General features: G+C 36.4%; 14 protein-coding genes across 14 annotated transcripts; 5 read left to right on the top strand and 9 right to left on the bottom strand.

Annotated features, from left to right (window-relative positions):
- Positions 1–87: 87 nt before the first annotated feature.
- Positions 88–1125, bottom strand: FDP41_013747 (uncharacterized protein; the record flags this gene model as incomplete). Its single annotated transcript, XM_044704411.1, has 1 exon — positions 88–1125. The coding sequence occupies one exon, from the start codon at positions 1123–1125 to the stop codon at positions 88–90; it is 1038 nt and encodes a 345-aa protein (XP_044565246.1).
- Positions 1126–1570: 445 nt separating this feature from the next.
- Positions 1571–4946, bottom strand: FDP41_013746 (uncharacterized protein; the record flags this gene model as incomplete). The annotated part of the gene is made up of 4 exons (XM_044704410.1): positions 1571–2629; positions 2766–3485; positions 3578–3959; positions 4099–4946. 4 exons carry the CDS (start codon positions 4944–4946, stop codon positions 1571–1573), a joined length of 3009 nt encoding a protein of 1002 aa, XP_044565245.1.
- A 393-nt stretch (positions 4947–5339) lies between these two features.
- Positions 5340–5654, bottom strand: FDP41_013745 (uncharacterized protein; the record flags this gene model as incomplete). The annotated part of the gene is made up of 1 exon (XM_044704409.1): positions 5340–5654. One exon carries the CDS (start codon positions 5652–5654, stop codon positions 5340–5342), a length of 315 nt encoding a protein of 104 aa, XP_044565244.1.
- Positions 5655–6017: 363 nt separating this feature from the next.
- Positions 6018–6602, bottom strand: FDP41_013744 (uncharacterized protein; the record flags this gene model as incomplete). The annotated part of the gene is made up of 1 exon (XM_044704408.1): positions 6018–6602. One exon carries the CDS (start codon positions 6600–6602, stop codon positions 6018–6020), a length of 585 nt encoding a protein of 194 aa, XP_044565243.1.
- A 403-nt stretch (positions 6603–7005) lies between these two features.
- FDP41_013743 (uncharacterized protein) lies at positions 7006–8151 on the top strand (the record flags this gene model as incomplete). Its single annotated transcript, XM_044704407.1, has 2 exons — positions 7006–7906; positions 8021–8151. The coding sequence occupies 2 exons, from the start codon at positions 7006–7008 to the stop codon at positions 8149–8151; spliced, it is 1032 nt and encodes a 343-aa protein (XP_044565242.1).
- Positions 8152–8305: 154 nt separating this feature from the next.
- FDP41_013742 (uncharacterized protein) lies at positions 8306–9094 on the bottom strand (the record flags this gene model as incomplete). The annotated part of the gene is made up of 2 exons (XM_044704406.1): positions 8306–8584; positions 8705–9094. 2 exons carry the CDS (start codon positions 9092–9094, stop codon positions 8306–8308), a joined length of 669 nt encoding a protein of 222 aa, XP_044565241.1.
- Positions 9095–9606: 512 nt separating this feature from the next.
- FDP41_013741 (uncharacterized protein) lies at positions 9607–12363 on the top strand (the record flags this gene model as incomplete). The annotated part of the gene is made up of 1 exon (XM_044704405.1): positions 9607–12363. The coding sequence occupies one exon, from the start codon at positions 9607–9609 to the stop codon at positions 12361–12363; it is 2757 nt and encodes a 918-aa protein (XP_044565240.1).
- A 184-nt stretch (positions 12364–12547) lies between these two features.
- Positions 12548–13372, bottom strand: FDP41_013740 (uncharacterized protein; the record flags this gene model as incomplete). The annotated part of the gene is made up of 1 exon (XM_044704404.1): positions 12548–13372. One exon carries the CDS (start codon positions 13370–13372, stop codon positions 12548–12550), a length of 825 nt encoding a protein of 274 aa, XP_044565239.1.
- Positions 13373–13737: 365 nt separating this feature from the next.
- Positions 13738–14568, bottom strand: FDP41_013739 (uncharacterized protein; the record flags this gene model as incomplete). Its single annotated transcript, XM_044704402.1, has 1 exon — positions 13738–14568. The coding sequence occupies one exon, from the start codon at positions 14566–14568 to the stop codon at positions 13738–13740; it is 831 nt and encodes a 276-aa protein (XP_044565238.1).
- A 396-nt stretch (positions 14569–14964) lies between these two features.
- Positions 14965–15474, top strand: FDP41_013738 (uncharacterized protein; the record flags this gene model as incomplete). The annotated part of the gene is made up of 1 exon (XM_044704401.1): positions 14965–15474. The coding sequence occupies one exon, from the start codon at positions 14965–14967 to the stop codon at positions 15472–15474; it is 510 nt and encodes a 169-aa protein (XP_044565237.1).
- Positions 15475–15694: 220 nt separating this feature from the next.
- Positions 15695–16537, top strand: FDP41_013737 (uncharacterized protein; the record flags this gene model as incomplete). Its single annotated transcript, XM_044704400.1, has 1 exon — positions 15695–16537. The coding sequence occupies one exon, from the start codon at positions 15695–15697 to the stop codon at positions 16535–16537; it is 843 nt and encodes a 280-aa protein (XP_044565236.1).
- A 248-nt stretch (positions 16538–16785) lies between these two features.
- FDP41_013736 (uncharacterized protein) lies at positions 16786–17295 on the bottom strand (the record flags this gene model as incomplete). The annotated part of the gene is made up of 1 exon (XM_044704399.1): positions 16786–17295. The coding sequence occupies one exon, from the start codon at positions 17293–17295 to the stop codon at positions 16786–16788; it is 510 nt and encodes a 169-aa protein (XP_044565235.1).
- A 1079-nt stretch (positions 17296–18374) lies between these two features.
- FDP41_013735 (uncharacterized protein) lies at positions 18375–19840 on the top strand (the record flags this gene model as incomplete). The annotated part of the gene is made up of 2 exons (XM_044704398.1): positions 18375–19089; positions 19215–19840. The coding sequence occupies 2 exons, from the start codon at positions 18375–18377 to the stop codon at positions 19838–19840; spliced, it is 1341 nt and encodes a 446-aa protein (XP_044565234.1).
- Positions 19841–20103: 263 nt separating this feature from the next.
- FDP41_013734 (uncharacterized protein) lies at positions 20104–25545 on the bottom strand (the record flags this gene model as incomplete). Its single annotated transcript, XM_044704397.1, has 4 exons — positions 20104–24193; positions 24334–24544; positions 24688–24943; positions 25423–25545. The coding sequence occupies 4 exons, from the start codon at positions 25543–25545 to the stop codon at positions 20104–20106; spliced, it is 4680 nt and encodes a 1559-aa protein (XP_044565233.1).
- Between the last annotated feature and the right edge of the window lie 128 nt (positions 25546–25673).

Below are 25673 nucleotides of genomic sequence, written 5' to 3'. Positions count from 1 at the left end.
TGAGTCATTGTTGTTCGAATGTGAATCTATTCGCAATAGATCGTTGTTGTTCGAATGTGAATCTAGATTCATAGTTTATAACTCGTATTAAGCATGCAACGAAGAACAATTGTTAGAGTATGAATACGGTGTTGAGTGATGGTGTAACTTGTGGCCATGATTAGAATGTTGTTGAGAGGGCAATCGTTGTTGAGAATGGTGATGATGAGAGGTCACTGTTGAAGAGGATGACAGTTGCTGGCCAACATTCGAGTGTGTATTAACGACACTTTTACTCGTTAAAGGATGAAAGAATTTGCAATGATAGCCATATTTACATCCTTTTCCACTCACATAAAAGGTGCACACTTTGGGTTGATAAAACGAAGGTTCATCCTCGCCATCTTCAAATATTTCACTATACATGGAAACGTTGGCATGACCAGGTGCGATACCTTTTCCGTAAGGTTGAGAAGGATTGTTATTTCGTTGCGAATGAGTGATTCTGAGAGAAGGAGATGATACTTGTTGGGAGTTCGTAGTGCGAGTTGTTGCATTCCTGGATGGAGATGATGAATGTGTGGTACTGAAAAAGTAAGGTTGTTGCTGTTGTTGCTGTTGTGGTTGTGCTGCTGTCCATGAAGATGCTGCTGGTGGGCCACAGTAATACACAGAATTCGTAATATTACTTGAATTAGGAGGTTGCATCATTGTTGGCATGACCATTGGATAGCTCACATAAATTACTGGATGGACTTGTTGTTGAGTTTGCTGTTGTTGTTTCTGAGAATTCAAAATCATTTGATGATAGAAAAACATAAAGGATTGAGGGGAGGTCGGATGATAGAAGGAACACTGATCTCCATTCTTACAGAAACCATTCATGAAATATTTACATGGAATGGTGGAAGGATGGTGATGAGCTGGTGCATCTTGTTGCTGGTGATGATGCTGTTGGTGGTGTTGAAGAGAAGAGTTCTTTTCGGTAGTGCTTTGGTTGCTTCCACTACTACTGCTTGTTGTGGATGAAGTAGAGGAAGTGGAAGAATTTTCAACACAACAGGAATGAGGGTGGTCTTCTTCAAGTTGTTGTTGTTGTTCTGTAAATTGTAATAATTCCTTATTGAAGTCAAGTTCTTGTTGCATTTCTTTTTCGTTTTGGAACAATAAACGCTTGTCGTCGCAGTTGCATACAAATGATGAGTGTGTTGTCAATTCGTCAATAATGCAGAACACAAATGCAATAATGACGAGTCGGTCAGAGGAGTAGTGCAACAACAAGATCACTCGGAGAGAAGACACTTTTTGTGTTTTTTTTGATTGAATGTTGGTCGGCGCTCAATTTTATTGGTCCACATTCGGAGTTTTTTTTTTAAAGTGGCCATTTTGATAGAGTGCACGGAATTGATTGATCTTTGATGCCGAAATGAACAAAAGAGTGATTGTGCATACGAAAAGTCATCACAGAGTTCAATACAACAGTCACAACTCCAACCTCAGCATGGCATTGACAATGTAAGCAAATACCAAATCAATTGATAACACAGAGTTGTGAACTTGGATGAAATTGTTGTTGAATGATGATATGCATTCAATTTTTATTCCTCTTTCTCTTTTCAAAAGCTTGTTTGATTTTGATTCGAGTCATTTCAGGTAATTGCAAAAATCCACTCGAGGTACACAAATCTTCATATCTTGCTAGAATATAGTGTTCACATTCGCTCTCTAATGATTTGTCGTTATAAAGTGTGGCAATTTCAAAAACTGACCAAACAATAGAATTGTCCAACAATGAAACCACCATTCGACGACAACAACTTGCCATGTCAACCAAATCAAGCATGATACAATACACGAGAATTCCCAAACAATTTCTTGGAGTGAGAACAATTGTGTCCGTGTACAAATAATTTAACACTTGCAGCATAACTTCGGTTGAATAGTCACTCAAATGAACAACTTTTTCTTTTGCTTCCAACATTCCAGAAGTGACAAACATTCGAGAAAAGAATGGGCTTCTTGCCATTATCAATCGATGAACTGCAATTCCATTGCTTGTCGTGTTGAGATTTGATGAAGAAGGTTTTGGAAGAGGTGACAATAATTCCGTACCAACGCCATTCTCATCTACTGCGTGTTCTGCAATATCAAAACTAGTTTCTGGAATTTCGAATGGTTCCTCTTCGAAAATCTCATCTCCAGGAGGGATGTGAGCTTGTTGTTGCATGGATGCTCCTCCTTGTTGGTAATCTCCGTCCAAGACCACAACTAAATCGCTATAAGTATGATCATTGATCAGAGAGGAAAAATCTTTGTGGAGTTGAGCAAGAATTTGTTTCGTCATTCCCAAATCTTTTCTCTCATCCAACGAACAAATTCTAGAAATGAATGGATAATGATGAGTTTCAGAGATTTGTTGAACATAGGCAATGAATGATTTCACATCGTCCAAATTGTCTAAATGCATGGAACCAGTATATAGGAAATGAAGATACTGTTCAAAAATGTGAGTGGTGCAAGCGGTAATATCCACGATCGTAATTTCTTCACAATTCTCATTAAATGTACCAGTAAGTCTATGCGTGCTCATCGTTTCGGTGCTTTCCAGAATCTTTTCATGCAATGCTGGACATCTAGCCTTAATGATGGCCTAACATTGTATAAGACAATACGATACAACATCATTTTTGCATCAAAAACCAATGTCATGGTGCAGAATACGACGTCACAAATTCATGTGTCATACATTAGCACTACTGAATTGAATCACAACTATTTCAACTTACCTTATGGGCTAACACATAACTCAAGGAGTCCACTCCTCCTTGGCCGTTTTGCTCACTCTGCTTATGGTCACGCAAACGGAATACAACGTCACACAAAAATCCTTCATCCCTCTTCTTCTCCAAATAAGAGCACAAAGGAATGGGTCTTCCAGGATCAGTCATGTTCAAAATTCTAACACAGGGATCTCCCTTTTTCGAGAGTCCACCAATTCTTAATAACTTTCCTTGTATGGCAAAGCAGGAATGACCAGAGCAAGGAAGCGCCTTATTACTCTCTTCGTCGAGAGATTGTTCTGAAATAATTTCAATCAAATTCCATTTCTTATCTCCAATATCGAATCGATAGAGAGAATCTGAATAGGAATGTTCATGATCATCCTTAAGCTCACCTCCATAAATATAAAAAGATTGGTTGTTGACAGCAAATGACTGATGTTTAAAGAGTGGTGGTGGTAACATGGAGTCACAAACAATTTCTGTCCAAACTTTTGCGGTAGTATCGTACATGTACATATCGTTCAAGAGCTCGTTCTTGGAATTGCGACCTCCAAAAATGAAAATCAAGTTGGAAATAAGGCAACTGGAATGGCCATATCGTGCCGAAGGCCAAACTACAAGATGTTTCTGTTGTTTGGGCTTCTCAATTTGCACCACGTCAAATTGTTTTACATTACTGGTAAAGGTATAAAGATACATGTCATCGACAGCAGTGTTGTTTTTCTATAGTAGAAAGAGGTTAAAATATTAAATTGATAACAATTTGCAACAATTCGATGTATGTGTAAATGAGAAAAGTTTCTCAAAGAACCTACCCTTCCTCCAAATAAATAAACTTCAACTTTTGAAGATCCCAAATTAATTTTAGTGGCAGAAAAGTGATTTCGAGCAGGAACTATCACAGAAGTAGCGCTTCTAATGGGATGAACTTTTCGAGTATATTGCTGAGTGTTGACACCAGGAGCAAAATCGAGTCCATAACCAATCTTTGCGGAATCATGAACATTGCTAATTGCATAAACAAACATTTCGTTGTGCCTGTAAAATTGAGGATGATTTCTGGTATAAGTTGCAGGAAAGTGTTCCTCGATCATTGCATTCATAACATTTGATGGTAGGCCTGTCAAACCTCCAAACAAAAACAATTGGTTTCCACACGAGACCATGTCCGTATTGGCCAAGGGAGGAAGTGGATTGCTGTCATACGAGTCGATATTATGAACATTGATGAAATAGATCACGAATAATATGATGGAAAGAGTAAATAAGGGAATAAAGGTTTCATCATGGCCATATTGAATTGGATCAGATCAAGTACACGTCACACAACACTTACTTTAAGTTTCCATAATAAGATCCCATGTGACTCAAATATTGCAAATTCTTGTAAACTTTCATTTTACCGGTCTGTAAATCGAAAATAATCAAATCATCATGATACACTTGTTCCGTTCTTCCTCCATAAATAAACAAATATCTTTCATCGTAGGACAAGCATGCCAATTGATCTGTTCGGTGCAAAATTTGTTTGGCCATTTGAGTTGCTTTCAATTTGTTTGTGACCTCTTGGGTTTGAAATGGTGGAGCTGCAACCTCACCAGCGATCATTTGGTCCAAATTTCTGTAGACATTTGGTTTTTGTGTATGAATTTCGTATTGATGACGCAAAATATACTTCTTTTGTTCTTCATATTTAGGATTTCCTGTGAGGATGATCACTTCGGTCGGTTTAACCGATTCAAAAAACATTTTAGAGGACTGCAACACATCTAATTTGAAAGAAACTTGTTCACTCCAACCGTCCGTATCGTTCTTCTTCTTTTTTTGGTTGATGCCATGAATTCCGTACAGCTTCAATTGTTGATAATAATCGAGCTCTTCCTGAGTAATTTCCATCACAACATTTTTCTCTTCCTTCTTTTTGTTGGAAGAGGATGAAGCCTTGGATGACTTTTTCTTTTGTTGAGATTTCTTCTCGGAGAGTGAGACGATTTGAATCGAGGAGGATGAGGCAGAGCTCACGGAGGAGGCTTTTGAATCCTGTGTTGGCTCTTGCTGTTCAAATTCACGTGGACTCTCTTCCTGATCTTGTTGAAGATCGTCTTCGTTATCTTCTTCAGACGTATACGAGTCGTATGCATCATCATCCTCATCGACTCCTAGCTCTTTCAAGTAATAAGACATGATGATGTTGCTGTTGTGTGAATTTTTTTGTTCAAAGAATGAACCTTTTGAAAGAGAAGCAATTCAAAGCGAATGGATTTTTTGAAAGTTGCAACTCCAGAAAGATGGTTCTTTCTTTTGATTATTATTGGACAATAAACTGGATTTTGGCCAGCACTATGACTGGATAACACATTCGACTTCATATCTCATCATTAGAGAATTTATAAACTTCAGAGTTTTCTTTTGTTTTCTGCGGAAAACTGTTTTCGGCTGAATTCGCAGTAAAAAAAGTTTATTTTATTGTGTCGCTGTTACAGAGAGCCTGTGAATGTTGGTTGATAATATCCTAAACCTCTTTTCATGTTACAAAATCCGATACCAATACAAATACACAACAACAACTTCTCATCCTTAGTTCTCATCACCATGCTTATTTTCAACAACCACTTGCTCTTGTCTTGAAATAACATCAAACACTCTTTTCGCATCTGTATTCACCGATGGTTTTGGATAACCAGCAACAACATACGGAGCATGATTGAATGCAGTGTCTCCAATCAATAAATAATTTCCCAATATTTTAGCAAATTCTTGATTATAAAGTGCTGATAAATTGTCATGTGATTTTCCTGGTATCATAGTTTTGAACGCCACAATAAATCCTTCAAAGTCCACTAACAGTTGTGTAAGTCTTCCATGCATTGCATAGTGACCATTATATTGCATTCTTTGATGCTTCGTTGGCTTTCTTGTTTTGTGAATTGTATTATCAATCACTCCTCTAATTGAGGAGTGTAATCTACTGTGAGTGTTATTGGTTTATGTGTCCAAAGTATTGCTCATAAGTGGTCCTTTTTGATTTGATTATTCCTTTACCTTCTCCAATATTGGAAATTTGTGCAGCGATTTCCCATGATTCAGGATAAGAACATTCATCATCTCGCAATACAATAATTAGAAAACAGAATTGAGAGAAATATGTTTGAATAGTTGACATTGTACTTAACATGAGTCATAATCGAGAGTTGTCGTGTTCATGAGTAGTTTTCTCTTTTTCGTTGGTTGCAGAATTTTCTTTGGAGTGTGAATTCATACTTGAGATGGATTAATGTTAAAAAGTTTCATCATAATCAAATTATTGAACATTTGTTGCTTTTGAAAAGAATTTGCCATCATGCTCAACACATTATTTTGAAATTTGATAGCTTGTGCTCTTTCCTCTTTTTGGTCTCTAATTTCCTTGATCATCTCGTTGCGTCTCTGAACTGTTTTTTGGATTGAAAGATGTCTAATTTGTCTTGCATTCTTGATATCTTCAATAGTTTCTTGAAGGTCGTTTGAGGAAGCAAGAGATGTAGAATCGATTGAAGATGACATAATACCCTTATCAAATTCGTGCAACCGTGTAGATCTTGGTGAGAGGGGTGGAATGGTGATGTCATGATTTGGTAATGCTCTATCTGCTGTAGATGAAAAATCTTCAATAGTTTCTTGTACATTTCCATCCTTCTCCAACAATGTATTTCTAATATTTGGAATAATTACATTCTCTCTTACATCAAGCCCTGGTTGAGATGGAGCGATTTTCTTGTTTTTTTTGCTTCTGAGATAGTCAATATGGTTCTCGAAATTGTCTCTCGTTCTCTTTAATTGCACAACTTTTGGATCGGTCATGACCAAATCCCAGTTGCCAGTATTATATTCATACGAAACCGGTTTCGTTTTACTTTGTTTTCCGCTGAAAACTAGATTTTATAAATTCTCTATTCACTGGGGAAGTTTGAAAAGATCCTGGTTAATTAAATTACCTCACTGCATTCAGTAAGAATAAAGCAGAGAATAAAGGGATTGCAAGCTGAGTCAGCTGGTCAAAAGTCAATATTCCCAAATAATTGAAAAAATGTCCCAATACAGGTGAGAAATTATTTTGTTTAACAAAGTATGGTTATACGAACTTTCCATTATTTCTGTCCATATTCCAGGACACAAATTCTTATTTGTTTCATGAGAATCATTTGTCGAATATCCTGGTCGTGGTGGATACAGAATTGAACGTTTCCGAGTCGGAATTGAAAAAATGACCAAACTTTCATTCGATCATAGGGCCCTACTTTTGTTATTCTTTCTTTCACTTTCTTCTTTCTTCTTCTTTCAACTAGGAACCAAACCCCTCTCACGTAATACATCCAATGAAATGAAAACCAAGATTTGCCATTCGAAAGGAAACCCCAATCGCAACAACAACCACACCGTTTCGACCTTCATCCCAAACAAACGAAAATTTCGACCGGCTCAATTCATACAACAACAACCCAATCATTCAAAATACAAAAAAACATTCAACAAAATTGCCATCTTGTGGAATGGTTCCGTTCGAACGTTTGGACAAGTCTTCTACTTTTTAAGAAATGAGTTTTTAGCGTTTAATGAATGGCCAGATTTGTATATTTCCATGGTTTATCAAGATGATAGAGAGAAAATGTCATTTGATTCTGTTTCTAGCATGTTGAAGAATGTGATGGTGGCACGAGTGGAAAAATTTGATTTGGAATCATTGAAAGCAAGAGCTCGAAAGGTGTATTCACATTTTCCATTTACGCGAACGGAATGTCAACATTTATTTACGATCGAAAAGTGTAATAACTGGGTTTCTTCCATGTCACTCATTCGAGACTCATTTGAGGACATGAAAAAACATAATGACATGATGAAGGAAAAGTTGCAATTGAATCGTGATTACTACGACATTGTGGTACGGTTGCGTTCTGATGTCTTGTTTGAAAATAGAGTGGATTTATTGAAATTTAAGATCGATGAAAATACTTTGTATACACCATTGGTGTATAACTGGGGAGGTGTGAATGATCAAGTGTCATTTGGCTCGATGAAAGTTATGGACTCTATGTCTCAATTGTTTTTTGAAATTGAGAATATTATGAATGACAACAAAGCAATGCTTCACCCAGAGACTTTCTTGAGTAAGTTCTTGTTCTCATGAATCAAATGACGAAGATAGAATCAATTCAATCGAACTCAATATTGTAAATCTATTGGGAACTATATTGTGATTATGGCATTGGAATTGTGAATAGAAAAACTGATTTTACAACGTCAACACAACATTGTCAATGTTCCTCTTGGTTACCGTTTGATTAGAAATTTGCAATTTGAAAGCCCATCCGACGAAATCAGAGAGCCCTTCGATGAATATGACTTTTCATAATTACAAAGAATGTTCATTCAATACATGTAAGAAATAACTCGCCCAATGAATAATCGTGTTGTGGAACTTGGAATCGTGAAGATTGCTGACAAAGATTTTGTCACACACATGATTCAAAAAGATTTAATTTCCAATCTTTAATTTCTATAACCATTCACCACATCACAACAACAATGAACATGATGACACTCAACAAATTCTGAAAATTCACAACCTTTGAAGAATACGCGTCATTGGCTCTGTTATTATTTGTCGTACCTGCCACATAAGGCTTTTGTCCAATATCATTTCCAGCAGGTGAATAGTCACAAACGACAATGGTGGCTCCATTAAAATCTGGATTTTCATAAACTGTGGAGCATGTTTTTCGGGCACATCCTACCTTCACTGAGGAGGCCCAAATGAGTTGTGTGTAATGGCCACATATTTTCCCCTTTATGAAAAAAGGCGGTGGCAACAGAGATCATGACATGCAAAAAGAATGTGAGAATCCAGGAATGTCACGTCATTACCACACTACTTGTGAAATGAATCAGTCTTCCACGATACTTACGCTTTGACAACCCGAATTAAAATTATAATATTGTTTTTCAGAGGCCCAACTATTCACAGCTGCCGTACCAATTGTTTGAGAATAACCCATATAGATATTCTCACCAACATTTGAACCTCTGTATGCGTTGTGATCAAACACACATTGACTGACATAATTTGCTGCAACAGTCGCCAAGGAGTCATCCCACACCATAGTTTGCATATTTGCTGCTGGAGGAGATAAGGTAGGATCAAACCGAATAGCATTATGAGCATCCACAATGGCTTTCTTCTCAGAGGACGAGAATGCGTTAATAGATTGACATGTGGCGTTAGATGCCAAAAAGAAGACATTCATGACGACCGAGACCCATAATGTGAATATGAGAATGAGACGTGTGTTGAGCATGTTGTGGGGGTGTTCAGAATCGAAATGTGTTTTTTTTTTGAGAGATTATGATCTGACATTGATCTAAGGTCCTGTCGATTCGGTTTGAAGGAGGAGGTTTGAAGGAATTTTTGACTCTAAAATTGTTGTGACAATGAGGAGATTTTTCAATCGAAACTATTGCAAATTAAACATATTGGGAGAATGTGCTTTTTCACTTAATTCTAACGGATCTTTCTATAGCATCAAAAACCTCAAGTTGAAATTTTGAATTTGTTTTAAACAAAAAAATCATCTCCTCGTCTGATTTCTTCAAAATTTGTTCGAGAAAGTCATACAATTCTGAATCATCATCACCATCCGGCCGCCACAAAAAACACAACACCGGCTGCACCTCACACTAGAGTGAGAATCATCACTAATCCCCAACAAGAACAGAAGCGCTGTAAATAATAATATAATTTAATATTTGAAATCTTGTATTGGAATAGAAACAACAATTTTCATCCGATTTGATTAAAAGGATAATCATCATGTCGACCGATCCAGCCGATGATTTTCAACAACATTTGCCTTCTCATTCCTCATCAGAACTAGTGGTACAGGAACGATTAGTGGAGGAAGAATTTGAACAACGACAATTTGCTTTTGAAGAAGAAGACGATTTCAAACAGACATCGGTCAATGATATTCATCATCACCATCATGGATCAACATCACAAAACATGATGATGAATCATGAACCAAATTCACCTCTGGAAGAAGTGGTCATTGATAATGTACAACAAGTGGATGAAAGCGAGGAGTATCTTGATGATGGTAGGAAAAACAGAGTGAATATCAACAACAACCCAATGTCATGTCAAGGTGGCTCAACACCTTTGACACCTTCAAGAACTTCTACAACAGCACCTTCAGTAGGAGTCTCTATCAGCACAACAACAACTTGTAGTACTGCTACACCAAAAACAACAACAACAACATCACCAGTGGTCACTGTACCAACAAGAACCTCATTGGATATGAACCAAGATGTCAGTCATCAAACAACCAGTGCTGTTGGAAGTCCAAGTAACAACAACAAGCCCATTCATACATTCAAGAATCAAGACAATGGAATTTTAGATTTAACACCGATCAATTTAGTGAAATCAAACAACAACAATAGCAACAACATTAATACCATGACTCCACCAGGAACCAGTATTGCTTCTCCGGTCATGATTGGTAGTGCTATGGCTCAAATGGAACAACAATCCACTCTCTCCACGTCTCCAAAACCAATACAAATACAAACTCAAGTCAGAAAAGATTCCTCTCCAACACACCATCCAGTACAAGCCACTCCAGGATCTCCTCAATCCAAGAGAAATAGTTTTATTTTCACACCAGCAAAGGTGGCTCCCTCTTCCTCGTCGTCAGCAACTTCTCAGACCTCTCTATTAGCAAACTCTATCGGATCAGCAATATCTTCAATTGTTTCAATAACTTCGACGTTATCTGCTTCACTTTCTAGCGCTTCCTCCTCCTCTTCATCACATAATCCTTCTTCAAATTCAACTCCTTCAGATACACAACCAAAATCTGCCAGTTCTTCACAGCAATCTCAGCAACAACACGTACCAACGATTAATGATTTTTGTGAAGTTCACAAGGACCAACGACTCAACACATGGTGTCACACGTGTGGAGATGAATTGGTCTGTGCCTTGTGTGCCATCTCAAGACACAAAGGACATGACTATGATTTGGTGGAGGAAGTATTCGAAAAGGAAAAGCAAGGTTTAAAAGATCAAATTGTGCAAATGCAACAAAATATTTCAGAAAAGATGGAAAAATTAGCTAGAGATAAAAATTTAATGGCTCAAACTCATGAAGAAGGAGTTAAAGAAATTAATGAAAATTTCGATAAACTTGAAAAGATTATTGAACAAAAGAGAAAAGAAGTGTTGGAGAAGTGGCGAATTTGTTGTGAAGAGGAAATATCTGAAAAGATACTCACAAGTGGAATGCAACAATTATCTCAAATCAAATTTTTAACGGATGGCTTTTTAGAAAATCTGAGCAAGATGGAAATTTCTGAATTTATTCAATGCAAGACAAGAAAGAGTTTGTTGATTCAAGTTGTGATTCAACAATTTCAGGAAAATCTTAGAAAAATCGATAGAAGTTATCTCTCTGACACATTGAATGTTGGTGTTTCGTTTGAGGCCATGAAAGAAATCACAGATATACTTAACACCAAATTTGGAGTAATTGGGCCAAAAGTTTCAGGCAATGTCTCCACTCCCAACATTTGCAATCATACATCTTCATCCACTTCTTTGCCTTCTTCAGCGTCCTCTACTCCTACCACCGGAAGTAGCTCTTCATTGGTGCAGAGCCCAAACACCCCAGTCGCCATTGAGAAGTGTAGAATTGAAGGCAAATTTGTTTGCAAATTTGGAGGAAAAGGGTCAGAAGATGGCCAATTTTCAAGCCCAACAGATCTTGTTATCGACCCAAATGACAATATTATTGTTTGTGACAATGAAAATAATCGTGTACAAATTTTCTCGAAGGAAGGAAAATTCTTGAGAAAATTCTCTGTACCAAAGCCTTATGGAGTCACCTTTGATTCCAAGGAGGGAACTATTCTTGTCACAAGTGACGACCATTGCGTCTACGCGTTTGATCGATCAGGCATGGAGGTCGGAAAGTTCGGTTCTAAGGGTTCGGACTATGGCATGTTCAGTTACCCAACAGGCATTGTAGTCTCAGAGCCCAAAGATCAGCATGTGCCTGGCAAAATTTTCATTTGTGACCATCATAACCATCGTATTCAGATTTTTGACAAGTATGGATCCTTCATCAAGTCCTTTGGAACCAACGGAACGAATCCGGAGATGGAGGGAGGTTATTTCTACGGACCAAACAGTATTGATATTGACATTGATGGAAATTTGGTGATTACGGATAGATACAATTCACGAGTACAAGTTTTTACACCTGATGGCGTTTTTGTTCGCAAGTTTTCAGTCAAGAAGAGTGAACCTCAAAATTCTGATGGTGATCCCACTGGAATTTGTTGCTTTAAGAGAAATATTGGGCTGAATTATGCTGCCATTTGTGATTACAACAACAATCGTATTTCTATTTGGAATATTAGAGATGGAACCTTAGTCAAACAATTTGGTAGCTATGGCAGTGAAGATGGACTCTTTGATGGACCCAATGGGGTCGGCTTGACAAGTGATGGAAAAATAGTTGTTGTTGATTACCACAACCATCGAGTGCAAATCTTCAAATAGGAGCTATTTTTTATTTGTATAATTATCTGAGCTGAAATAATTACAAGATCAATGAACACGGAATATGTTCTTATTTTGTAACAAGTGTAAGTATATTATTAATTCACTGACATAATATTTAACAACACCAATAGAATGCATAAAGATGGGTTATATTATAATAATATTATTCACATAAAAAAGATTAATAAACTCCATAATAGAAAAGCACTGCAATCAACACAATAAGAATCACATTGATGATCATGACACCAAGATTAGACCATCTGAACACCTCACTATTCCTAATGCGATCATAGACCGATTGTGCCTGTTGTTGAATGACTTGTCCTGTCCTCTTCAATTCCTTGGTTGCTGATTCGAGTGTTGTGTTCACCGTTCCAGTGGCACTTGTGGTACTCCCTAATGCAGGTTCTGTTGAAATCATTGTTTTGCTTGGAATTCCTGTGGCAGAACTGGTAGTTGAGGAAGTTTCTGAGGGAGTCGGAAACACGGTTTCTGCTGAGGTGGTTGTGGATGAGGGACCTCCACTACTACTGGCGACCGTGGTCTGATTGGCTGCATTTTCAGAGAGGACCAGATTCTTTGACTTTTCTTTGCTTTCGTCACCTTCATTGGAGAAGGCCTTGTGCATGGAACTTCCAATATTGGAAGAGCCTCCTGAAGATGAAGGAATGGTGGAGGATTGTGTTTTTGATGTCGGAAAAACTGTACTTGGATTGCTCACTGAGGAGGGACCAGAGGATGTTGGAAAAACAACATTGGGGTTGTGAACGTCAAAAGTCACATCACGGGCGCCTTTGAAAGGATTTGAGGTTTGGTTTAGGCCACCAATGTTGTCGTCTTCGATTAAGTTGCTAAAATCACTTTGTTCCAACTCGTCTTGTTTTGCATTTAATGATTGAAGATTTGGTTGATCTTGATGGGAACGAGAGAAGAGATCTTGGTTGTCCTTTGTTGCGAATGGTTCTCCGGAGGAGAAGGAACTTTGATAATTGAGATTGTTCATGTTGATGTGCAAATAACAGTTATTTGTGAAGATCTAAGATGTTCAATGATTTGTTTTGGGGGTTTGAATGGATGAATTTTTATAACATTGAATGCAGTGTGTGTAATGGAATGGAGATTTTTCAGTTTTGAGTGATTTTCCAAAATCAAATCTGGCAATTTGGCATTTAAGGTCATATGGTGGGGTTGGTAAAACTCAATTAAGAGCAATAAAATTATAATTAAACGTGGTGACCAGCAAGTCGCATCATGAGAGTTTCATGCATGCAAGAAAGAACACAAGTCCTAGAAACAGGCCAGCTATACACGTGGCGTGACGGTTCCATTCCTGCCATACCAACGAGTAACATCAAAGACGATTCCTCTCTAGTTATTCGTTGAGTGTACGATGCTGTACATGACATCGGTCCGCAAAATATATTTAACACCACTCTCAACTTTTTGTCCACAATGCAGCATGTCCATATCTTCCTGTAAAAATACAATGGCTGTTCCAGATGGTTGTACAATTCGTGCCTTTTCACCTCTCTTTCTGTCAAAGAAAATGGTGGCTCCTCCTTTGTAAGCACCTTCCAATTGGGAATTCAAATAAATCATAAAGGTCAAACAACTGACACTATTGGTCTTACGATCTTGATAGGAACCATCGGTATGCACTCCAAAGTAGTGTCCTGGCTTGTATTTACACAATCTCCATCGAGAGTTTAATCCTTTCAATTTCATTCCTGCAATGACTTGTGGTAAATGATCTTTCATTCGATTCCAAATCAGATCAGTGAGGTTTTGATCATCAACCATTAATCTATCATTAAAACGATCATTATATGCAAAACAGTAGGAATCGGCATCTTCATAACCCATTTTCTCACTCAATTCGATCATCAATTGACATTCATCTTTCAATAACACGTTATGAAGTAATAGAACTAGTTTGTGAGGAAGTTCCAATTGCTCAACATGTTCCACTTGAATGGAACATTCTCGTTCGCAATTGTTCTCAGTATTCTGCTGATCTGATGATGAAGAAACAGATGATTTGGTAATTCTGGAGGTGTTCTTTTTCAAGTGTTCCGACAGGGAAATATTTGAAAGGGGAGTCTCGGATTCTGAGATACCATCAGCAATGGGCATCTCCAGAACTTGTTCAGAGAGAAGAGGCTGATACGTGGTGGACTGCCATTTCAGAGATTGAAACATTTTTTAATTGAAACTTTTTACTTTCTTCAAGGAAAAGAGAACTTGAAAAGAACAGTGAACAAGTTTACAATTAACATTATTCAAAAAAATCCAACCAACAAACTCTCTTGCTAGAGTTGAATCACACCTGTGTGTCGCTCTGAATTTCGTTTGAATTGTGACATCTTAAGTTTGTAAAGACTGTCAGTTGTCGATCGAAATCTCTCTTCATCCAATCATTTGGATCAAGAATATTCTTCTCAAGAACCTCCTCCCTTCAAGAAGAAAGATCATGCCCATCACCAATATGCTTCTTCCGACTTGGAATCTCCTTTTGCTAAATTGAGAACTAATGATCCTTTTCTGTTGCAGAAAATATTTTCTTATTGTCATCCACGAGATATTCACAATTCTTTAATGACCGTTTGTTCGGAATGGTATGAACAATATTTTCAAAAGAAACATTTTCAATGGTTTTTGAAAGAATGGCTTTTAGAGAGATGGAACGTGTTGGTGAGGGATTTTGATGAGCTCACGAGTGATGATAAGAGTGAATGGAAATTTCCAATGTTTTTGACTAAATTGGTGGCTGGTCATGATGAAGAATGTTGTGATATTTCTATATTGAAATATGGATTGCGATGGTTGAGATTGTTTCTGGGTGAACATTTGTTTGGCAGCATGGGAAAGAACATTAATGAAGAACAAGTGATCCGCAACGCTGAACAACATGAGAACAATAATAATGTAGCCATTGTTGAGCCAGTTGAGGAAGAATATGAGGATGATGAAGATGATGAAGAAGAAGATGAGAATGATCATGAAGAAGTTAATGATGAGAAATGGATGATCAAACGAGGATCACCAAACTCACATGGCTGCCTCTTGGAAATGATTTTTACAAAAAATTCCATTCTTTATGCATAAAGAAATGGAAAGAAGATTGTTTTTCAATATTTGACAATCATGGGGGCAATATTGTCAACTTTATGAAAAATGGTACACACAATATTCAGGCTAATTTTTATGGAGGTTTCTATTATCCTGATCTTGAAAAATGTGTTTATCGAAGGACTGATTATTGGATGAATTTTAATTGTAGCCATCCTGGAATCGTTACAGAACAATTGAACCATATTTTGGATTTATGGAATATACAAAATACTTACTGCAATGCAATGAATTTAATGAAAACACTTCAGCTCGAGTCTCCAAAATTGTCGAAACGAAATATTTAAATTTTCCTTGGGATGGAGATGGGCAAGGAATTATTGAACAGATTCCATGGGTGATTAATGATTTTATCAAAACTGGAAATGGCGATTTTTATACATGTAACGAAAAGGCTGATATTTCCCCAATAGTTGACGATCGATGTTTTGAGTATTTTTCATGTTTTCTCGCCATGCTGAGAGGTAATGGTGGTTGTATCAAACACTTGTTGCGAGTTGCTCCGTCTAATTTCACTAAAAGTGAGCGCCTAATTCCATTCTTAGGTTATTCTACGTCTGCCTTCAAGTACTTGCATGAATCTCTACGGTATGACAAGAACAAATTACGAAACATGCTAGAGGTGAATGGAAATATTTTGAAATATTTGACATCTATCGAGTATGAGCATGTAGTTTCAATTGACAGAGATTTAGTGGTATTTTGTGTTGTGAACGGATGTAAATTGCATAATATTCCTTCCTTCATTCCGTTTGATAGAGAAATGGCAATTTCAGTACTTCAGAAAATGAAAGAACTTTATGTACATCAACAATCATCCAGATGGCACGACTTGATCGATGAGATGTTTAAACGATTTAGAAATGATTTGGATGTAACATGTGCCATGTTAAAACGAGATTCATTTTTGTCAATACATAGATGCACACAGTTGCTCGAAGACAAAGATGCTCTTTTAGAATTAGTGAAATTTGGACCTATATTGAACAATGTTTCGAAATCCGTTCAAAATGCTCACAGAGAGATCGTTGTTATTTGAAGAAAATATTTGGACCCAACATTGAAGAACTTGGTTATGATGCTGAAATGTTTGTATATCCATAAAATTGGAATTGAGAAGACAGACGAAGAAGTCATTCAACAGTTTGTGTTGCCAGCTCTATATTGAACGTCATTTCTTGGAAGATGATATATCTTTATTAGAATTGATCATGGAGGTTAAACGTTCCTGGATTCATGAAAGACATGAATTGTGACACCACTGCGCAAGACATTAGATGGTTTATTCTAGAAAAATTCCACCTTTGAATTAGGTTCATAGAAATAATCGAAAAAGTAAACTTCTAAAGATCCACCATTGGTAAAGTCTCCACAATGCAAAAGGATATCTCCATTGGTTTTGGGATAGAGAGCTTTCTCTTGAGAATGTGAATCACTCAATACGACAAAACGTTTGAAATGAAGCTTATTGTTATTATTGGAGGTTGGTACAATATTGATATGAAATTCATCATGAAGGATTTTACAAAAAAGAGTTTTAAAGAGATTGAATGAATGTTGTTCATGCTGAGAATTACTTGAAGATTTCATATCAAGGATTGGAAGAAGAAATCGTCGACAATAGTCATCAATGGAATCCATCGGAACATGAACAATACAAAAGTGAGGCGAATGAAGATGAAATTCTTCTTGGGAGGAAATATAGGGAGAGAGGGAGAGTCGTTGTTGAGTGAACCACCCACAGAATTGGTGAGCATGTTGCCGAAGGAGGGAATGTTGTTGTTCTTGTTGTTGCATTTTGTTTCTGGTGTGTGATTCCAACAAAACCTCGAGTTCATGATGAACAGTTTTGGATGCTGGAGTTCCATGTTCGTTTTTTTTGGAATTCTTGGTGTCGTTTTTGGCGCGGTCAACAACAGGTTAAAAATAATTTGAGAAGAAACAAAATGATTTGTTGATTCCTCGATACCCGTATGTCATAAATTCCGAATCTTTTAATTTTTTTTGATTTTGATTTCAATTACCTGATAATTTCACAAACTTTGAGTATGGATGGCAGGTAATGGCTGGTTATTCAAACACTAAAAACAACAGCACAATGCTGTAAATGCTCTCAAGTATTGGATTCCATGGGATCTCACGGTTTCTCTTAGTATTCATCAAGATAATAAAGCACTACTAGAACTTGTCAATTTTTTTTTGAGACTGATTGAGTTTACCTGGTAATTTCACAAACTTTGAGTATGGATGGCAGGTAATGGCAGGTTACTCAAACACTAAAAACAACAGCACAATGCTGTAAATGCTCTCAAGTATTGGATTTCATGGGGTCTCTCGGGATCTCTTTTAATTCATCAAGATAATAGGCTATTTTGTTCAGTAGTAAAATATTATTATTTTTAAACAAATCCTGGTTGCCATCTGGTGAAAGTGTCAGGTAAATGTAAATACAAAATGTGTAAAAAGTGTTGCGATAAGTGTAATGTTGATTGTATTTATCATATCAAGCAAGGGAAGAGTAAACCTATTGCTGGCACTTCATCCGAGAAGCAAATGTAGTCGTTCATCACAGCAAATAAAAACCGCTGAATCATTTGAGGCTTTTTTTTTGAATATTTTATTGTGATTTTGTTGTTTGCTGGTTTGTGTGACCTGGAGCCGCACAACAAGACATACAAAAATCGAGTCATACTAATTGTAAATGAATGATGTCATACAAATGTATTGAGACTAATTATTGGTTTGAAAAGTTCTTCCAAACGAAAGATTAAAAATGTCCAAAAGACTCAGCAGCAAGATCATTCAACTTCCAAAAAGAAAAAGACTTCTTCTTCATCAAATTTCAAACCGCTGTTCCTGCTTCAACATTGGCACAAATGGTTGGTCATGGTGAACCATCGGAAAAGCTTATCGTGATTCCTTGTTGGCTTATTCCGAATTTATCGGAAACACAACTGTTAGACACTTTTGGATTGATCAACACGGTACGATATATTGGAGAAGAGGAAGGAATCTTGAAATTTATTCTTGTATTAACCAATGATCATCAGGATGTTTATGTAGCTTTATGTGTTCGTTCAGATTCGAAAAATCCAGTTTTACTTTTTGTTGAAAGTCTTCCCTATTTTCTGGAAGTACTTGCAGTCAATGAATTGAACACAATGCTTGAAACCAAACAACGAGTGGAGGGTTTTCGTGCAAATCGACAATTTTCTCTTCAAATATTGTTTGAATCTGGCAAAATATCATTGCCAAATGTTCCATACCTCTCACAAGCGAAACGGATACTTCTTTATATAAATCGACGCCCTTTTTATGCCAAAGAAATCAGAGAGAGAGTTCATTTGGAAGAAGGAGATGATAATAATCCTAATAACTTTGGCACAGTAATAATTGGAAATTACATTGAAAGTAGCTCTATATGTTCGGATCAAAATGCATCATTGTCACATCAAGATCCTCCTCCTTCTCCAAACAAAAAAATTTTCTTTAATATTTACATTACTAACAAGAAATTCGTTAAAAAGAAAGTACACCAAAAACCAAACCAAACATATATTCACACCATCCAAAATAATCACACGAATTACAGTCCAGTAGTATAAAGAGGGAAAATACTTTCTACATATGGACTCAAATTCCATTAATTACAAAATTATCAAACCATTAATGTTGTACCACTTTAATTTTACCACATTACTTCGAGGCCTTACCAGATCCAAGCAAGACACAAGATGAGATTAGAACAACGCTGAAAAAGTTGAAATTTTATTTAATTGAAGAACAAGCAAGACAAAAACTCAATGGTAATAGCTCAGCTCCAATTCCTGTATGGACGAACACACACGACAAGCATTGTTTATTTTTAAATGAAAATATGTTTTGCTTTAGTGATGCTCATACTACTACGTCTGAGCTTTGGTTGTGCTTGAATCCGAACGAAGAATATCAATTTAAAATTTATGATGCAAAAATTTTGAATGCCCAACGGTTGACGAATCGTCGTGTATGTCAACTTAAAATTCAATTCAAACAAAGTGCGCAACCAGTAAGGAAATTCATCTTTGAAGTGACGGAACTCTCCACCAAGAAATCAGCTCAGATTTGGTTGTACAGAGTGAATACACCCTTGACGCCATTACTTGAATCGTTGATGAATTATAGCATTCTCAAGGGTGAGAAAGCATGTGAAATGTTCAAACCTTTGAAATTCAAAACTGCATCCATGAAAGAATTTGAACAATTTTCACAAAAATTTAACACTGCCAGTGAATGTGAGTTGGATGAAACGATGATTCATTCGATTCTGAAAAAGATGCTAATATTTTGCAGTGTTGGTTAACCGTCAGTGGTGCTGCAGATCAAATTCAAACACCTATTTTCAAAAATTTGGTGAGATGTCTGTTCATTAGGTTTGAAAAACTTTTGAGTTGTAAAAAAGGTCTGATGAGCTCAATTTTAAATTAAATTGAATCCAAACACATTTACTGATTCGAAATTGAATTTACAGGAGTCAATTATGTTTAAATTTTTTCTCAACATTGTGTTTTTGATATGTCACTCGACGTTAAATGCTATCAAATAGAGTATAAATCAATCATGTTCTCACTCAAATAAAAATGCCAATTCATCTTCAAAATTAAATGTCTTCTTCTTTTGAGGTGGTACTGAAGAATTTCCTTTTCGAGCACTCGTGGGTGTACCTTGTTCTTGATTCGACACCACGAGTGTGGGAGGATTTGTTTGAAACACATTCACACACTGACTGAAAATTCGTTCACGTGGAATTTTCACAATTCCCTCAACACCAGCTTCTCGTTTTCCTCCATAATTGGAAATGACTGAAAAAAGCCATTCTTCAAGAATAAAATTGGTCGATGCTTGTGTTTCTGGAACTCCACTAAAGTAAAATAAAAATTTGTTTTCAGCGAGTGTGAAACTGTGTTCCTTTTGCTGTTGAACATTTTCCAATTCCTTATTTAGCTTGTAACGAGGAGAATCCTTATCCAGATTTGATTTAGAGGATGAAGAACGAATCATCATACTGGAGAGAGGCCCCAAAACGCCATAAAACGAAGAAGGATCCACTCCGTAACTTTCTCGTTCGGCATATTTGAAAAGTTCAATTTCTGGCACGACGATAATTCCCTCTAAACGTTTTTCTAAATCCAATGATGATGCAAGAAGAGTTCCCTTAAAAGAAGTTCGTCGAGCAGAGGAAGGAGAAGTGCCACCTGTCAAAATTTGTGAAGAGGAGAGAGAAATTTGTAAAGGATTTCTCTTTGGTGTTTGAGGTTGTGACGAAGTTTCCAAATTGTCAACACTCGAAGAGTGTGAAAGACCAAGACTACTATTGGGAGTCGGAGATCGACCGTTGCTGCTTGTAGGAGATTGACTTGTCTCTGGAATAACAGTCGTCGTGGAAGAGTCATTGGTCAACTTGAATTCAGAATCCAATGTCAAATGATTGAAAATATACACAAGATGATGTTTGGAAATGTGTGGGCAGACAGCACTTCGTAAGGAATCATCACTCAATACTTGTTTTTGACCTAAAATGCAAACATCACTCAATTCTCGTGAATAGTGGAAGGAAATTAATTGTTGAATGAGTTCAATGTCAGCAATGTTTTTGGAGTGAAACCAATTTTCGAGAAAGACAAGTCCCATTTTCACAGTTAAGGCAACATTGGCTCCAATGGTTTCTTTCACAAGAAAGTGATTGAAAATAACGGCATCGCTCAATTTGGCAAGATTCGAGAAGAAGTGTTGAGTAATTCTTGGCTCGATTCGAAGTTGTTTGAATGTGTCGAAAATTCGATTCAAAAATTGTTGCAATAATCGAGTGTCGAGTCCTCCATCTGTGGATTTCGATGTTGTCAACTTGCTATTGAAAATTGCCTTAATGAGATAAGGTCTCAAACGAATAATGACATGTCTAAAGAATTCCGCATACATTTGTACCAAAATTTCAGAAAGTCTCATCACCAATGAATCAATGCTTGTGACAATGAGGGATTCGTTGGTCACTTTCTCACAATCATAATAATTGACCAAATAGGGCATGGAAACAAATTTAGAGGTTGGAACATCCTCTCCAATTAATAATGCTGGTTCAATTTTGATGAGTTTTTGTGTCACTTGTTCAAAAATTGGTGAGAAATTTGTTTTTCTCTTCAATTCCAAATCATGAATCAATCGGTAGAGAGTATGAATCCAGAATAGTATTAAACAGGTCGAATTTTCTAATTCACCACTCTCGTTAGCACCTGCAGAAAAGTTATTTGGTTTGTTTCGTGTTGTTTTGAATCGTTCCAACAAGTAATTCAAAGAAATTAATAAATTAATTCCAAAGGTCTTTCCAAGAATAATTTTAGAATCGAGTGTGGCAGTTTTAACTTCTTCTGGATTCCATTGAAGAATACATTTGAGAAGAATTTTGGCAGGAGTCGGATAAATCTCGCTCAAAAATTCCTTCACAACAATGTTCTTGAAATAAATCTTTGACAAGTTGTCGAGAACCAGAAAGTCATTCGTTTGACTGTTAAGTACAGTTCGATCGAGAATGAAATGTTCTAAATGGGAGTATTGATTGGCAATCAATTCGATTTTTGTTTTCTCTAACTCTCTCTCAACAACAAGTCGTTCTTGTGAAATTTTGTTTTCTGCATTTTCGAGAGCTTTCTTGTGCGATTCTTCCAATTTTTTCATTTGTTTGTCTTTGTCTTCGATTCGTTTGGAACACTGTTCAATGAGATGATTGAGTTCATTATTCTCATCTTGTAATGTTTGATTTTCTTGTTCTAAATTCTTTAACTTTTCTTCAATTTTCTTTTTGAGTGATTTGAATTTAGAAATTTCATTTTGCAATTCGAGGATTTTTTCGTCCTTTTCGTTGAGTTGGTCTTGAAGTTCTTTTCCAGTGCTTGTTGAAGATTCTTTGAGTTGGCTAATTTGATTTTCTAATTCTTCAATTCTTTCACATTTTTCTTCAATTTCATTTTCCAAGTTTTTGATTGATACTAATGCAGAGGTCAACTTGGAATTTGTTTCTTTAGATTTTTCAATTTCCTGACTCAAAGCATTCTCCTTTTCAGCAAGTGCATTTTCAAGATTGTGAATGGTTTGGTTCAATTCACTAATTTCTTGTTTGAGCTGTGAAATTTGATTTTCCTGGTTTTGCAAACGTTGATTAATTTCTTGAATCAAACGATCCTTCTCTGCCACATCATTCTTGAATTGAACGATTTGTGAATTTAGTTGAGAAATACTTTGAGAGAGTTGCTCTTCTTGTTTCTTCAAATTTTCCAAATCAATGTTAAGATGATTAATTTTGGTGTTGGCAGATTCGAGAGATGCTGATCCTTCATTCTTTGCTTTTTCGAGTTCTGATTTGAGTTTCTTGATTTCATCTTCCTTGTCTTGAAGAGTTTCCTCTGACTTTTTGAGTTGGAAAGTCAGATCAGATTTTTGGATTTCGGTTTTCTGTAAGTCTTGTTGGAGTGAGGTGAGCTTGGAATTGAGAGTTTCTCTTTCATTTTTCAGAGTTTCGAGAAGTTTGGAATTTTCACTGCTTTGAAGGGAGCCCTTCATTTCAGTCTCTGAAAATTTAACCTTCAATTCTTCAATCTCAATGTTCAATAGTTTCTTCTCATTGTTGAGAGTATTTGTGATGTTCTCCTTCTCTTTAATTTCTTTCTCTAGCTTTTGTGACAAGTTGTGGATTTCTTGTTGTCGATCCTTGTACTCGTTTTCAAGTTGAAGGAATTTCTTTGTCACCTCACTCAAATTCTTTTCAAGTTCTAACTTTTTGGCTTCAATCAAACTCTTTTGAGAGTTAATTTCGCTAATTTGTTTTTGCAATTCAATTTGTTCTGCTTCCTTCTTTTTGTTGAGTTCTGAAATTTCAGTTTTGAGTTTTTGAATTTCTTGTTGGAAAGAACTCTGAGAAGATGACATGTTCGAACTGAATCTTTCGTTCGCTTGCTTCAACTCGAGATTCAATCGATCAATCTCTGCTTTAAGGTTCTTCTCCAATTTATCCTTCTCATTTTGTAAATCATTATTTCGTTTTGTCATTTCGTTTTTAACTCTTTCCATTTCAGATTTCAATCGTTCAGTTTCAGTTTCGTGTTGATGTATCATGTCTTGTTCCTTAGTTTTGTATTGTTTTTCTGCCTCTTTGATTTTTTCTTCGACTTGTTTGATTTCCTTATCTGCTTTTGATTGAACCATTTGCATCTTTAACTGAATTTCAAAGAGTTTCGACTCTGCTTGTTGAGCTGCCTCCTGAGTGGTTTCTAAATTAATCTTCAACTGTTCATTTTCCATCCTCACATAATGGAACTTTTCTTCAATTTCTCTCAATCGGAGAGCGTCTAATGAAGCACCTCGGTCATTCAAAGTGACAGGAGGTACCTCTCTAGGACTGATTGATGACCCAACCGTTGGAGCATTGCTTTTTGTTTCATGTTGTGACAGTGGTTCTTCATGATTCTCACTTGAAACATTAGATTTTAGAGTTTGTGCTGTTGACACAGAAGAATATAAACTACTATTCTTGATTAAGGTACTTTCAAAGTCGCGTTCTGCTTCAATGATGTCATCTTCATCTTCAGATTTTTCATCGTCATCCTCTTGTTGTCCTTCCTTGTAGGTTCCTGAATAAGTACTAACATTTTCAAAATCCTCGTCACTGTGGGTACAGATTGAAATGTAAAATTTCAATTATTTGGATTACAATGTGATTGAACACAAAGATGATTTTTCCAAAAAGTATATTCAAGGTCATATAAGATTGTGTCACAAAATTTTTTTTAACAAAAAACTACTCACCCTGGTGAAACATCTTTCAGACATTTACAATTCATCACAAGTTTCACAAGAATCTTCACCCCAGAATTCTTTTTTGATTCAGGTGCTAGCAATAATTCCTTTGTGATTGTTGTTTCTTGAGTCTCATTCACAAACTCTGACAAATCTAGAGCATGTTTTGCTAAAGTGGTGGTCTGGAAATTAGGTTTCTTTTCTTCCTTTTTTTTAGAAGCTAGATCCATAGTCGTGTGATGAGTGTATGAAGAAAGTGTGACACACAGATCCGAATTGAAACACAAATGCGATGCAATGTGAAATAATCATTTTGTGAATAAACATTCGAATGAGTTCCAATTTCGAGTGACAATTACTCACCTTTTTCTTGTTTCTCTTGCTGTAAATATTGATTCCATTGTTTTGCCAATGGAACATCCTTGGATGCCACCTCTTCCAACGTTATTAACATTTCCTTCTTTTGCCATTCATTCTTCTTTTCATTCTTATAGAGAGTTCCTCCGAATCGGAACGCTCGATTGAAAATTACTTTAATTTTTGTGGTTTGTTTGGATCCTGGAGGAGGATGAAGAAATTCAGTTTCTCCTTTTCGTTTTCTACCTCGTTTCCATTGAATCTATTGACAAGATTTGTGTGATCATGTTCATATTCGAACATGAATTGAATGAACATTGATACATCCATTGCAGCAAATTGTTGTGTCACACAAAAGTGACGATCGAATGTCGTGACGTGTGTGGTGCGTGAACAAAGGTTGTGACGGAAATGTTTGGACACATGTGAATCCATTTTGTGTCATTACCGTTTGGGATATTTCATGGATGACCACAAGAGATGAGGATGATTCAGTAAATAATGATATTTCACAATTCATCATTTTGAGAGAGATATCATCAATTTTCATTGTCAACCGTGATGATGATGATGGTTTTGATGATGTTTTGTTCATCCGGATAGAGAGATATTCCAAGAGTTACACCATCATTGAAAGTTATAAACCAGAGAAATCATCATCCATGGTTATGAGACCATTACGGAATGAAGAACAGATAATTCAATAATGAAATTCAATTATTCATAAGGACACACACATACCGAATACATATTCTCATCAATGACAGTAGTGTTGTTACCCATTGTCTCCACAAAGAGATAATCGATTGAAAAATTGAAGACAAATTTGACGGGTTGAAGTTTCTTGGTTAATTTGCCCAACATTTTTTTTCAATTCGTTTTTTCAATAATGAAAGTTGACATGGCCTTGATTTGGAAGAACAATTTACCTCACCTCAAAACATCCAATGTTTCCACACAAGACCTCTTCTCGAGAGATGTATTGATCAAGT

Source organism: Naegleria fowleri (assembly GCF_008403515.1).
Source record: "Naegleria fowleri strain ATCC 30894 chromosome Unknown tig19, whole genome shotgun sequence".
Classification (NCBI taxonomy): Eukaryota; Heterolobosea; class Eutetramitea; order Acrasida; family Naegleriidae; genus Naegleria; species Naegleria fowleri.
Note: the sequence above shows the minus strand (reverse complement) of the source record. Positions and strands in the feature narration are given on the sequence as shown.